A 13,988-nucleotide genomic window follows, 5' to 3' on the forward strand; every position below is an offset into this window, starting at 1 on the left:
ACCAAAATTCTGATTCGGCTGATAAGAAGTCTATGATCCGTCCAGCAATCATGGATGTTTCTAGCTGTCTTTGTGATGTGGACGCCTTGTTGCATAGTATTCAGGTATTACGAGGGCGGTAACAAACAAATCCCAAATAATGCATGCAGCTGCATTTTTCAGTGCCAAAAAATATATGTACATAATTATATTGTCTGTATTAGTCGTATTGAATTTTGTTGGTTGGTGCCTGGTGACAGTTGATGTATGTGTTGACAGCGAGGATGTGTGACTGGAGGCGGAGATAAGACTGTCAAGTTCTGGCAGTTTGAGCTGATCAGCGACCCCAACAGTGAGAGCAAAGCCAAGGTGCTCTCCTTGTTACATAAACGAACTCTGAAGCTGGAGGAGAGTGTCCTGGCCGTGAAGATCACTCCTAATGGTAACTTACTGGCTGTCTCTTTGTTGGACGCTACTGTCAAGGTCTTCTTTGTGGATACTCTAAAGGTAAATGGTCACTCCAAGATTCGGAAAAGGATTCTCAGAAAATATGTCACTGCTGGTATTTCCAGATTTAATCTAGCATTCTATGTAATAGCCCCGGTAGAGAGCTACTATATTTAGTCAGAATGTAAATACTGCCACAAACTATTTTGTGAATAAGTGAAGTTTGGTTTGTCCTTTTCTCCTCATAACAGTAGTTTGACAACCATAATGAGTAATTTTTCCTAATTTGTATTTTCCTCATCAGAGTTGTCATAGTGGGATGTTGAACAACTTTCGGAGGTTCCATTCCATGATAATCTTCTTCTACCACGTCACAAGTTTTCTTCCTGTCTTCCCTTTTACAATCTTGTATAAGGCTGTTTTTTTAAAAAAAATTTTGTAAGATGTGACTGAAATTGGCTGCTTTCCTGTGCTTTTCAAAGATTAAGACTGATGATATACCAAAGGACATATGGAAGGTACTGGGCAGTGGACTTTTAAGACCTTTGTTCAACCATGTTCTGGAAGAAGGCACAGTGCCCCTGAACTGAACTTCCAGTACCACAGTTCCCATTTAGAAAGGGAAGGGAACGTCAGTGAGTGTACCAACTACAGACCACTCCACCTGCGGTGTCACACTATGGAAATCTTTGAGCACCGTCTTGACAGTCGTCCCCTTGACTTTGTCATGATCTCATGAAATCATTGTGGCTTTGTGAAGGGAAGTGGGGCAATATATCCTTTATATACCACCAGACTACTCTCAGAAAGGCACCATGAGAAGAACATGCCTGCTAAGATGGCGGTAAGTGAGACGGTAGAGTAAAGTTGCCCTTGCTACACCTTGTTTAAATTACAAGTTTAGCTGAAAGTAGTAATCCGTGTGAACAAATTTATGTATTTAACTGCCTTCTTCTTTAAAAAGTAATCACCATGTCTGTGAAGGAAGTAGCTAAGAAGATATCGGCTTTCAAAGATTGCATGAAAGACTTTCAAGCTCGCCTAGACTCAGCAGTCAGTGCCGCCAACCCACCGAACGTGCTCCAAGCGCTTGGTGGCAAGTTCCAGGCATTCAAGAAACAGGCCAGTAAAGACATCTCCAAGCTTAAAAGGGAGTTGAAGGATCTGAAAGATCAGCTTCAGAAACAAGACGACGTGCTGGACGAGGCCGGACAGTACATTCGCTGGAACTGCCTTTTTTTGCATGGTGTTCCAGAACAGCCGTCTGAGGACGTTTACATCAAAATGTTGGAGACACTGAAAAGTAAACTTTCAGTAGAACTTTCAGTTTTTGATGTGGATCGCTGCCACAGGCTGGGCCGCTGAAATCGAACGTCTGCTGAAGTGGTCTCACAGGGAAATCGACCGATCATTATTAAGTTCCTTCGGTACCATGAGCATGATCGAGTGTGGCGCACAAAGCGAGCTTTGAAGGGTAGCAGGCTTCACAAGTGTGAGAAAAAATATCCCTAATCAGGCAAGGGGACACTGGGGACTGCAGAAATGCTGGACTCAAGATGGACATGTTTGTGTTTTAAGAGGAGATGGAAGTAAATCTCATATGCACGATGGCACAGTTAAAAAACATTGCAGGGAGTAGGTTGAACAGGTGAGAAATTATGTGTGTAGTAATTGGTTTATATTTGTGTGTGTAAGTGTGTGCTTGTGAAAGTCAGTGGATCTACTCACCAGGTTGCTCAGGTAAGCTCATTTTACATCTTACTTAATTTTATTTCCTACTTTTTAGTTTCATATGCTTGTTGACCAGAACAACGGTAATACCATTGACCTCTATTCCTCTCTACTGCCCTTATCCCCTTCTCTTTCACTCTTTCATCCCTACTACCTTCAACGGGACTTGTGTTGCTAGAGCAGTTTAGTAGCCACCCACGGTCGTTACACTGTTACCATCTAAATGGCCAGTCATTATTAGCTCACCTGGAAGAGGTACAGGTTATTTTTGAAGTGAATAAGGTACACATTATTGGAATCAGTGAAAGCTGGATGCGTAAAGACTTGCTGTCATCGGCAGCTAACCTTGACGGATACTCAATATTACACCATGACCGTATTGACAAAATAGGTGGTGGGCTTCTACTTTATTACAGAAATGATGTAAAATGTAAGATAATTTCAACTTCTGACCCCAGACCTATACTGCGGCCAGAATTTATGTTTGTAGAATTAGACAGCCATAAAAATATATTAATAGGAAATGTATACAAGCCGTCTAAAATAAGACAGACTGTTGATTTTGAGGAGGCATTAGCAAATCTTATCTCAGCATACGATGACATAATCATGGGTGACCTTAACACTGACCTTTTAAAGCAGACGAGTGACATGAACAATCTACTGAATTTATTTCTCGCAACAAACATGACTATTTTATCCCTCAACACTACTAATCACGTTCATTACTCTGACCGCACAAGTCATACCTTTGATCTTGTGACAAATCAACCTCAAAAAGTAATTAAGCATGGACAGCTCCCTGCTCCTGGCATCTCTTCACATGACCTATTGTATGTGTGTTATTCTATACGAATACCTAAGTACAAACCACGCTACAGTACAATACAAGACTTACGACATCTGGACCGAAATAAACTATTCCGCGATGCATATAACTTGCCTTGGGATAGTATACATAATTTTCAGAACATTAATACTAAAGTAAACATTTCAGTTCACTGGTACTGCAAATATTTGTCAAGCACGCACCAAAGAAACGGGTAAGAATCACCCGCCATTATTCCGCGTGGCTAACGGTGGAGATAAGATCTGCTATGGCCAGTCGTGACAAACTGTACAGACAATACAGACAGATGCATAAAACAGATAATTTTGAGCGGTACAAGATTCTGAGAAACAGAACCAAGCAGTTAATTAGGAATTTTAAATATAAATACTTTCAGGAACTGATGAATAATAACAGCCCGAGGCAGAAATGGAGGAAATTATATGTACGTTAGGTATAGGTAAAGCCATAGAGCAACATGTACCAAGCATATCGGTAGAGGCTTTAAATGATCATTTCACACGGCCAGCAATTACCGTCTTCCCTAAAAATTCACTACCCTTGTTCCAACAGCAGTCTGTGTATGAGCAATTCTCTTTTAGAAATGTCAGCTCGAATGAAGTTAAAGGTGTGATATACTCTATTACAACTAATGTCACAATTAATGATGACATTCCTATATCACTGATTAAGGATATCTTAGGAGCTGTTCTGCCAATACTAACTCATATATTTAACTTCTGCTTGACAAATGGAGTGTTTCCAGATGTTTGGAAAGATGCACTAATTAGACCCATCCTGAAGAGCTCCAAGTTAGATTCCCCTTCAGATTATCGTCCATTATCCGTCCTACCACCCTTATCCAAGGTGCTTGAATGTCTAGTTCATACACAAGTTACTGAATACCGTACCAAGCATTCCCTGCTCAACCCCTTTCAATCCGGCTTCAGGAAAGGACATAGCACTGCAACAGCTTTACTATGAGTGACAGATGATATCATTTAAAGATAAAAATTTCATTGTTCCGTATTGAAAAGTATCACAGTTAAAATAATAAATATAGAGGTTCAACCTATTCAATACAATGGACCAACGTGACTGCATCAACATTATTAGATCTCACTAGTGCCTTCGGCTCTGTGGTGAATATGCAATGAGAACTGCATTAGATGGGTGGGACAAAGGGTTTTCTATTGGGGGATGCAAGATCAACAATTTGAGATTTGCTGATGACACCACCTTGATAGCATCATCTGAAGAGGAGTTCACAGAGCTGATCAAGAGAGTAGAGGAAGCAAGCCTAGAAATTGGATTACACCTAAATCGACAGAAAACCAAAGTCATGATTGTTGATCGTAAGAACAACAACAGTCCACATATCAAACAGATTGGAGGGTGTGAAGTTGTACATCAGTATGTATACCTAGGCTCCTTACTATCCAATTCTGGTGGTTCCAAAGATGAAATAAAGCGCAGAATTGAAATAGCAAAGGTAGCAATGATCCGTCTGCGGAAGATCTGGAAAGATAACAATATCACCATTAAAACAAAAAAGAAGCTCGTTGAATCTCTAGTCTTCTCAGTCTTCTTGTATGGCGCAGAGACGTGGACCATCCTCAGACGTGATCGTGAACGGATAGAAAGCTTTGAAATGTGGTGCTGGAGGAAAATGTTAAGGATTCCTTGGACAGCTCATCGCACGAACACATCAATCCTGAACCAACTTCAGATAAAAGTTTGTCTATCGTGTAAGGTCTCTCAACGGATTGTACGCTACTTTGGACATATAATGCGCCGAGATGGTAGTCTACAAAAGCTGATTGTTGAGGGCAAAGTCCAGGGAACCGGACAACGAGGACGAATACCAACGCGATGGATTGACATGGTGAATGGCCCCCTACAGTGTTCTCTCAGAGTAACCACATTGAAAGCTTTAGATAGGGAAGAATGGCGGAGTATGGTTCATCGCCTAGAGGGCTGAATATTATGATAGTCACGACGCCTCAGTCATGAGGCAAAACGATGAAGAAGAAGTGCCTTCGGCACTGTCAACCCTCGGTTAATACTGCAGGAGCTTCAAGAACTAAATTTTAATAGTGTGTCATTTTTTTTTAAATTTTTTTTTTAATCTTACCTTGAATATCACCAGCAACGTGTGACAGCTGGAAATGTGAGTTCAGGAAGGCAAAGTAAGACCCTTGGTGTCCCTCAGAGGTTGGTCCTTGGACCACTGTTATTTATCATCCAGATTAATGATACATCAAAAATGATACATCAAAACCTCTTAAATTCTGCAAATTGCAAGTGTACACGGATGATGTACAGATTAACTATCATTCAAAACCAAATGATATCGATACTGAAATTACTAAAATAAATTCAGACCTTCAACATCTTAGTGACTATGCAAATAAAAACAGTTTATTAATAAACTCAAATAAAATTCAAGTTGACATCTCTCCAATAATTTTAAACAATAAAATCATACCCTAATCTATTTCAGTGACTAACTTATGAATTATTATGACTGAGACCCTAAATTGGACTCAACAGGTGATAAGCACATGTATAAAGTACTTAAATGCTTATATCTAATGAAACGGTTCTGTAAGGTATTCTCTGTTCGATTTCAAGTACAACTAATTCACTCTCTGATACTACCTATATTTGACTATTGTGATACTGTGTTGACTGAAATAAACTGCGGCCATAACAAGAAACTGGACCGGAGCCTGAACAGCTGCGTAAGATATTTCTTTCATCTGCAATGTGATGCTCATATATCACCTTATTATAAGGAGCTGTCATGGCTTTGAGTGCACCAGCGCCATGAACTTCACATGGTATCACTTCTGCCCAAAATACTTTCCAGTAATACTCCCAACTATCTGTCTTCATCTTTCTCGTATCTCTCGTCCTATCATGACCACAATACAAGATCTGGCTCCTCTCCTGCCATGCCTGTAAACCGCACACCGCTCTTCATAATCTCTATGTCCAGGTCATGGAATTCGCTACCTGCGAACATAAGAGATAATCCCTCTCATCGCAAGTTTAAAGTGGCTTGCCGCAATCATTTGCTGAGTAGCTCCCGCTGACTTGCTGGATAATTGTTGAGTGAATGAAGGAATGAATGAGATGAATACATGGATTACTGTAGTTACGTCATTTAAGTGTACTTTATTTTTTTGTATTTTAAATTAAGGATTCTATTATTATTATTATTATTATTATTATTATTATTATTATTATTATCATTTCATTATTATTGCTATTAATATTGTTTGTTTTATTGGTATTCATAATTATAAGCTGTGTAAATGTATACTCTTCTAGTGGTTAAATGTAAGAGAGGGGCTTGAACACTATCTTAGCCATTAATAAAGGCATTATATATCTATCTATCCATCTATCAGATAGTTTTCTTAGATTTGGAGAACTTACTTGGCATGCACTCCGATCACATGGTGTTCCTGATGTGTATGTCTGTTGGATGCAGTTCCTGTATTGTAAATGTTGCAGTGTGGTGTGCAATGATCAGCAGGGATCTCTCCTCTTATCCCCATTCAGGTTGGTGTGCATCAAGACTTGACCCTCTCACCCCTGCTCTTCATATTTCATACTTTGTATGGATATGATAACAGCTGATAACCAAACCTCACATCCATGGGCACAGAAAAGGGAGTATCTGATAACAATGATAGTTTCCTTCAGTGTGTACTCCAAGTATTACTACAGAGATGTAATTCTTTCTAGCCTGCCACATGTTGACAATTCTTGTGCTTTGTTGCAGTTCTTCCTGTCTCTTTATGGACACAAACTTCCAGTGCTTTGCCTAGATGTGTCTTACGACTCCACACTGATTGCGACCGGAAGTGCTGATAGAAATGTGAAGATCTGGGGCCTGGACTTTGGTGACTGTCATCGCTCATTATTTGCTCATGACGACTCGGTGATGGCGCTACAGTTTGTACCCCGAACCCACCAGTTCTTCACGTGCGGGAAGGATGGTCGAGTGAAGCAGTGGGATGCCGACACGTACGATAAAATCCTCACTCTCCAGGCAAGTCTCAGCAGTAACAAGGCTTGTTTGATTATGCCTCTGTTATTGGAAAAAAAAAAAAATCATCACGTACAGTACAGTAACACTAGTTTATACCTTGAATTGAGTATAGGCAGCACTAAATACTGTCAAACCCAGTGTTACCAACACCAACGTGAATAAAGCCACTATACACAGACAAAACCCACCGAATTTAACATAAAAACCCACTGATTATTTTCTCATTCGCTATATATTCCCTCAGTCAGTATCTTTAATATTAGTACACTTATATTAAGGTAGCATAAGGTCCCACAGAGCTGTTATAATAGATAAAAATCATCATTGAATACTTACCAAAACTAGAAAATTAATACTTCTGCATCTCCATCTTCCTTTTCTGAAATGGTTGTAGATGATGGAGCTCCTGCAGAAGTTGCTTAGCAGGCTTGTACTGTCCCAATTTGTTTTGACACTTGTTGGGGCAGTTCAAAACCATGGCAACATTTACTAAGCCGTCTTAGTCCAGTTCTGTCAAGATTGACTGCAGTAGCTCAGTCCCCATCCTATTTCATTTGACTGATCAGCTATTTCACCTCTGCATTTGACCAGGGAAAGATAATATTGATAATACAAACTCTGATAGTTCTTTAAATATATTTGATGCATCTCTATAACTAATGACTTCACACCAAAAACTTCTAGAACTGCTGACATTCTGCCATTTAATTAAGTTTACTGCACCCCACTGTGCCTCTATTTTCCCCTTCACTTTTGGTGGGATGCTAGAATTTGTCAAAAAGCACGACCAGGACTTAGTCGAGCAACAGTTTTTAATATTTCCATATTTTCAAAAAGTCTTCTTTGCAGATCCTTGATCAAACAAATGACAAAGCATGCACAGCATCTTCGAATTAACTGTCCATTTTCTTTGCTGAGTCTTTGTTCCGTGTTCATCTTTCCAATTTTACTTTCACGTAAGTAGCCATGGTATGGTTTAGGATTAAGATGGTTTTCAAAGCCACTACTGGTATAATCAAATTTAAATGTAGGCAATACAGCAGTTTTTCCCAATGATTCAGTATACAATAGTAAGTCAGTTAAGAGTTTAGCTGGGTCTGCTGTGTTTGACTCTTAAGGCTTTATTTACTCTTGTAACATCCCGTTTAAGGAATAGCAGGTAAACTAAATTGTCTTCATCTTTAAGCATAACATTTAGAGTTTGTGCAATATAACAGTTTTCACTGATCCTAACTATTGCCTGAGTAAAATGATAGCCCTCTGGTATTACAGGACTGAACTATTTTCAAAGGCTCATGGCCTTCATTGATAGTGTGTTAAATGTGTTTATATGTAAGCTGTCTAAGGGAAGATTTTGAGAACCAATTATAAATTTCACTTTTAAGAAACTCAGTATTTTTGGGCAAAGTTTTAGCATATGCATGGGAAACTGCCAGTTGTACGGAATGGCGCACACATCTCAGAAGAATTAAATCTGGTACATCTTTAAGCAGCTTATGAACACCATTGTTTACTCCTGTCATCATTTTGGTACTATTAGTTTCTATCCCCTTCAGTTTGCATGGGCCTAAAGAATACAGCAGTTTTAATTGCTGTTGTAATAGCTAAGGCATTACATTTATTAAGCTCCATTATGCCTAAAAATGTTGTAATTATGTCTTTTTTTAATGGCACTGTAATAAATAATGACTACAACCTGTGACAATAAAGTTCGGTGAATAGTCCTGAACTATCAATATAGATGAACAATGCACGACAGTGACCTTACTGTCCTTTGAAATAGTCCCCTCCCGTAACTATGCACTGCTGAGATCGGCAATATATGTCCAGGAAGCTTTGCAGGAAGGCTTCCTTTGGGATGGTGTTCAACAGCCTCATCACATTTCATTGGATGTCAGGAATATTGTGAAATCTCTTTCCTTTCAAAGCGAGTTGAGTCGTGGGAATAGGAAGAAGTCTGGAGGACTGAGATCTGACGAGTGTGGGGGATGTTCAAGTTGTACCACCCCCCCCTTTTTTGCCATGAACTGTTTGACAATATTGGCTGTGTGTGGGTGAGTGTTGTCATGGACAAAAAACCATGAACCTTGTTGTGTGTACTGGGGTTGTACCCTGCGTAGACGTTTCATGAAACAGGTCAAAATTTCAATGTACCGTGCAGCATTCAACATCGTTCCCTCAGGTAGAAATTCCTTGTGGATAATGTCTTGACTATCGAAAAAGGTGATGAGCATCGTTTTGATGCATGAATTTTTGCCTCTGACCTTTTTCCGACGAGGGGATCCCGGAGAACGCCGTTCCATGCTTTGCCGTTTCATTTCAGGGTCGTACCTGAGACACCAGGTTTCATCCTCAGTGACGATACAGTTCAAGAAATTTGGTGTCATATCAGCCGTTTCGACAAAATCCTGTGAAGCCTCTGAACGTACCTGCTTCTGATCTTCAGTCAAGTGATGTGGCACAAGACGAGAACACGTTTTCCTCTTCCCTAACTTCTGGGAAACGATTTGTCGCACGGATTCACGGTTAATCTGCATTTCATCTGCTGTCATGCACACAGTCAATCGCTGATCGTTCGTGATTAATGTCCTCACCTTCTCAGCGCTTTCATCACTGACTGCGGTTGCCGGTCTTCCGCTATGGGGGTTGTCAGAAACACTTTCCTGGCCTCCTCGAAAATGGGCGAATCACTCGTACACACACTACTTCGAGGACGGTGCTTGATCTTCATAAACACGTACCAGCATCACATGCGTTTCTTTCGGTGTCTTGCCAAGCTTAAAACAAAACTGTACATCGATCTTTTGGTCGTTCACGTTCCTGTTTGCAGTTCAGAACCAACGCACTAAACATGCACAGTGTCAACCAGGTCTTACACGGCACAGACACGATGCTCAACTGAACAACGTTGGGAGCAGGTGGTCAAAACCTGCTGCTACGAATTTGCAGCGTTTGCATGTTGCCAGTGTTGCCGGATCGACTGTTCTGACTTCATTCACCAAACTTTAAGGTTGTATATCTAGATACAGTAGAAGTCCGTTATACCGAGAATTCATAACGGCGAAAAATTTACTCGCTATAACGGATTGTCATTATGTGCGATTTTGTATAAAAGTCGGGAAACCCTTCATGCACTTTAAAATCGATATGAAAAGGCAATCAGTTTGTTTAAAACTTGCGTTTCCGCAGATGATATCCACACTACGGCTTACTTGTTTGTTATTTTTCGTAATCCGATACTACGTGAAAGTGTATGTTTAATTTCATTCTGAAAAAAATATAGTACCGTATTTCTCCGAATGCAAGATGAACCCCACTTTTTCCTTCAAAAAATTTAAATCAGGCTCAAAAAGAAGTTTGTAAAATCATATGAATGCCTTGTTGTACAGTAGGCGTACGCATTTTTAGACTATTTTTAGACGCCGAACATTGACTTTCGTCAAGCCGTATTCCTGTTTTTCCTTTTGCGGCTGCACAATTATTCTTTATTTCCGCGGGTTTAAGTACCATTAACTTAACATTGGCATCATAATACCGAAGAGAACTCGTTGAAAATTTTCGGGCAATACCTATTCCATGCGTCTCTACAATACAACGATCCATCAGGAAATTATTCTTACTGTCTATAAAACTATTACTTTTATGCAGCGTCAGATATAACCGGCTTCCGCTACACGCACGTCTCGCTTGTCGGGTTCGGCCAAATTCAGCGGCTAGCGATGTATAGGCCTAATCGCGAACGTTGAAAGCAAATACAGTAGAGATAATACACGACACTTACGGATTTCGCCTTGCTAAAATGGGAGACAATTCGATGGTGGCGCTTCTAGTGACTTGACCTGAACAAATTGCGCTAAATTCAAATATCAATGGAAATGTATATACGGAAATGGATAAATAAATTACGTCTAGAAAGAAAGTGGTATTGAGATATTAACTTCGAAGTTGCTAAAGCAATTCTGGATAAATGAATGACGAATTACAGTAGAACCTCGATAATTTGAAATCGGTTAATTCAAAATCCCGCCTAATTCGAAGAAGCTCTCTTTCCCGGAAACATGAGATACAGTTTTGCATGTTATTTCAGTTGATTAATTCGAAATACGGATAATTCGTAATTCGAAGTACAATGTCGGCCCCATTACCGAAATTCAGACTTTTAATTCGAAACTGCCTTTACACTTTAAAACAATAGTATGTTACAGAGTAATTTCAACTCGAAATATATCCGCCCCGCGTCATAATAGAACGCGCGTTCCGGAACACGGAGGGGTTGCTTTCCGCACTTACACTCACTTCGGTGGGTCTACAGTGCGCTTCATGATTGCTAAGTTGAATGAAATCGGAACTCGTGTGTGTTCAACCTTTTAAGGAACACCGTAATATCACGCAACATGCAGTATGCGGGAAAACAGAATCCGCGAACACTGGCGATGCCGACAGTTGACGAAAAAACGTGGCAAATATAATAAATTCGTAGGCACCGAACAATACTGACATTGTCGGTGAAACTGCATTGCTTTCTTTTAATGCCAGCCCAAACGGTCTTATTGTTTTAAAGGAGAAATTGCCAGCCGGGAAATCGTACAGTGTGAGGGATGGGGGTCATAGTAGTACGATGCAATGCACATGGAAGCGAGATACTTTATTCCCTCGTCATAGGAAACTTCGATAAGCCACAATGTTTTAAGAGTGCCGGACACTTTCCATGCCAGTACAAAGCATCTATAATAAAAATGCAAACAGTAAAGAAATCCAAAAAAATAATACATTTGCACAGGGGAACCGGCATAATTTATCCTCGTCTTTGAATTGTGCGATTTGTTTGCTTTCGTTGCGTGAGGTTATGTTTGTCAGTGATTTATCCAAGTGCATTATTTGAACATTGTAAATGCACCTTGTTGGATACATTTCGGAAATATTTTTTTTCCATGGCATTTGAAAGGTTTAAACTGTGAATCGAGGTGAATGCATGTATTAATGGGTCTTAGAATACTTCGTGACGTGGCAAGTGTTTACATTTCTGAAGTACGAGAGAAGTGCCATGGCGGGAAATCGTACAAGGATAGAGTCATAGGAAAGTTCGATTTTAAGGGCATCGGGTACTTTCTGTGTAAATACAAGGCATCTAAAATGCATACAGCATAGTAATCCAATTAATAAAGCACTTACACATGGGAGCGAGCATAAATTTCTCCTCGTCTTTGAATCGTTGCTTTTTTTTCCTTTCTTTCGTTGCGTGAGGTTATGTTTACCAGTGAAATATCCGAGTGTATTATTTGAATACTGTAAATGAACCTTCTTGGATACATTTTGGAAATAGTTCTTTTTTCATGGCATTTGAAAGGTATAAACTGTGAATCAAGGTTAAATGCACGCAGTAACAGGGCTTAGAATATTTTGTAACGCAGCAAGGGTTGGTACTTTTGAATTGCGAATTGGCGGTTAATTCGAAATCACGTAATTCGAAGTCCGATTTTTGAGTCCCAACGACTTCGAATTAACGAGGTTTTACTGTATTTAAAAGGATATTGTTCGAACACTGAAATTAGACATATAAACAAGGTGCGAAATGGACTGCTGTGAAATGGCTTGATCTTTCATTTATGCATTACTTTTTTAGCTTTAGCATACCTGCCTGAAATCTTACGGTTGGATTTGTCTTTTTTCCTCATTTAAAAACATTGTATCATCACATTAAGACATTTGTCAATAAAAATATCGGCACATTCCTTACACATATGATGCAATGAATTAACATTTAATAGCTGGACAATTTTCCTCTTAACATGAAGCCTGCTAACAGAAAGAAAATCTATAAAATCCCGGCTTTAATCTGAGAAGAGGGATAAAAGAAAGAAAAGTTTGAAAATGTTGTCGATAGTGATGCTTTGAGGAATATTTACGTACGTTTAGAGTAAAAATGTAACATACCCTTGGCTGTATAGTCGAGGATTTTTAAAGTCGCTAGCCTGGAAATGATCTGAACAGATCTTATAATTCTTATACAAGCGTAACGTCCCTTCTTTCTTGTACACTTTATCCAAATCGCTTCTGTGACATTTCAAAACCCACAGATCACACCTACAACAACACATCAGTATTGAAGGTTAACTGCTGCACTATACAATAAAATATGCGTATTATATTTTAAGCCCGTTAAAACATGGGTCGAGCAGGTCAGTAGATTATGAAGTACTATAAAAATCTCTGTCACTGGAAGAATATACAGTGAAACCTCTATTCTCCGTTTTTCGAGGGACCATGAAAATAAAACGTACAACACGGGAAAACGGAAAATCCGGGAATGAATGAAAACCATCAACAATTTGGCTAAACATCACAAAAATTAAATATGTATAATTATAATCTTACAAAAACTACTAAACCAAACCAAACTACAGCCCCAGTGGGACTTTGCCTGCCAAGCGACCACTGCTCAGCCCGAAGGTCTGCAGATTCCGAGGTGCGCATGGTCAGTGCGACGAATCCTCTCGGCAAATATTCCTGGCTCTGTAGATCGAGGTCGCCATCTCACCATTAGATAGCTCCACAATTAAAGGTATTCACGTAGGCTGAATGGACCTGGAACCAGACTTATATCCAGGTAAAATTGCCTGACCTGGTCGCAATCGAACCCGGGTCCTCTGGATGAGAGGCGGGCATGTTAGACCGCGAAACCGCATTAATTACCGGTACGCGAGTTCAAAATCTCGCTACTTTATATTCAATTTTACAGGGGAATCTTCGTCAGTTTCCCGTGAAAACTTCTTTCAGTTCAGCAACTTTGATTAGGCTAGCCAAACTTCGAAAAATCTAATAACGCCAAGCCAAACGACAATCGACCACAAGTAGTTTTTAATTCTCTCATCTAATAAAATAAAGCACATTAGATACAAAAGCACCCAAAATGATGGTGAAATCCGTTCATTTCTTAAT

General features: G+C 39.6%; 1 protein-coding gene across 1 annotated transcript in view; it reads left to right on the forward strand.

Moving 5' to 3' along the window:
* LOC136878945 (WD repeat-containing protein 3) overlaps positions 1 to 13,988 on the forward strand; it is a 135,048-nt gene that overhangs the window by 53,959 nt on the left and 67,101 nt on the right. Inside the window, exons 10-11 of the mRNA XM_067152569.2 lie at positions 259 to 486; positions 6,780 to 7,049. Of these exons, the coding sequence (XP_067008670.2) occupies positions 259 to 486; positions 6,780 to 7,049 (498 nt within the window). The remainder of the gene's footprint in view (positions 1 to 258; positions 487 to 6,779; positions 7,050 to 13,988) is intronic.

Source organism: Anabrus simplex, chromosome 8 (genome assembly GCF_040414725.1).
Source record: "Anabrus simplex isolate iqAnaSimp1 chromosome 8, ASM4041472v1, whole genome shotgun sequence".
Lineage (NCBI taxonomy): Eukaryota > Metazoa > Arthropoda > Insecta > Orthoptera > Tettigoniidae > Anabrus > Anabrus simplex.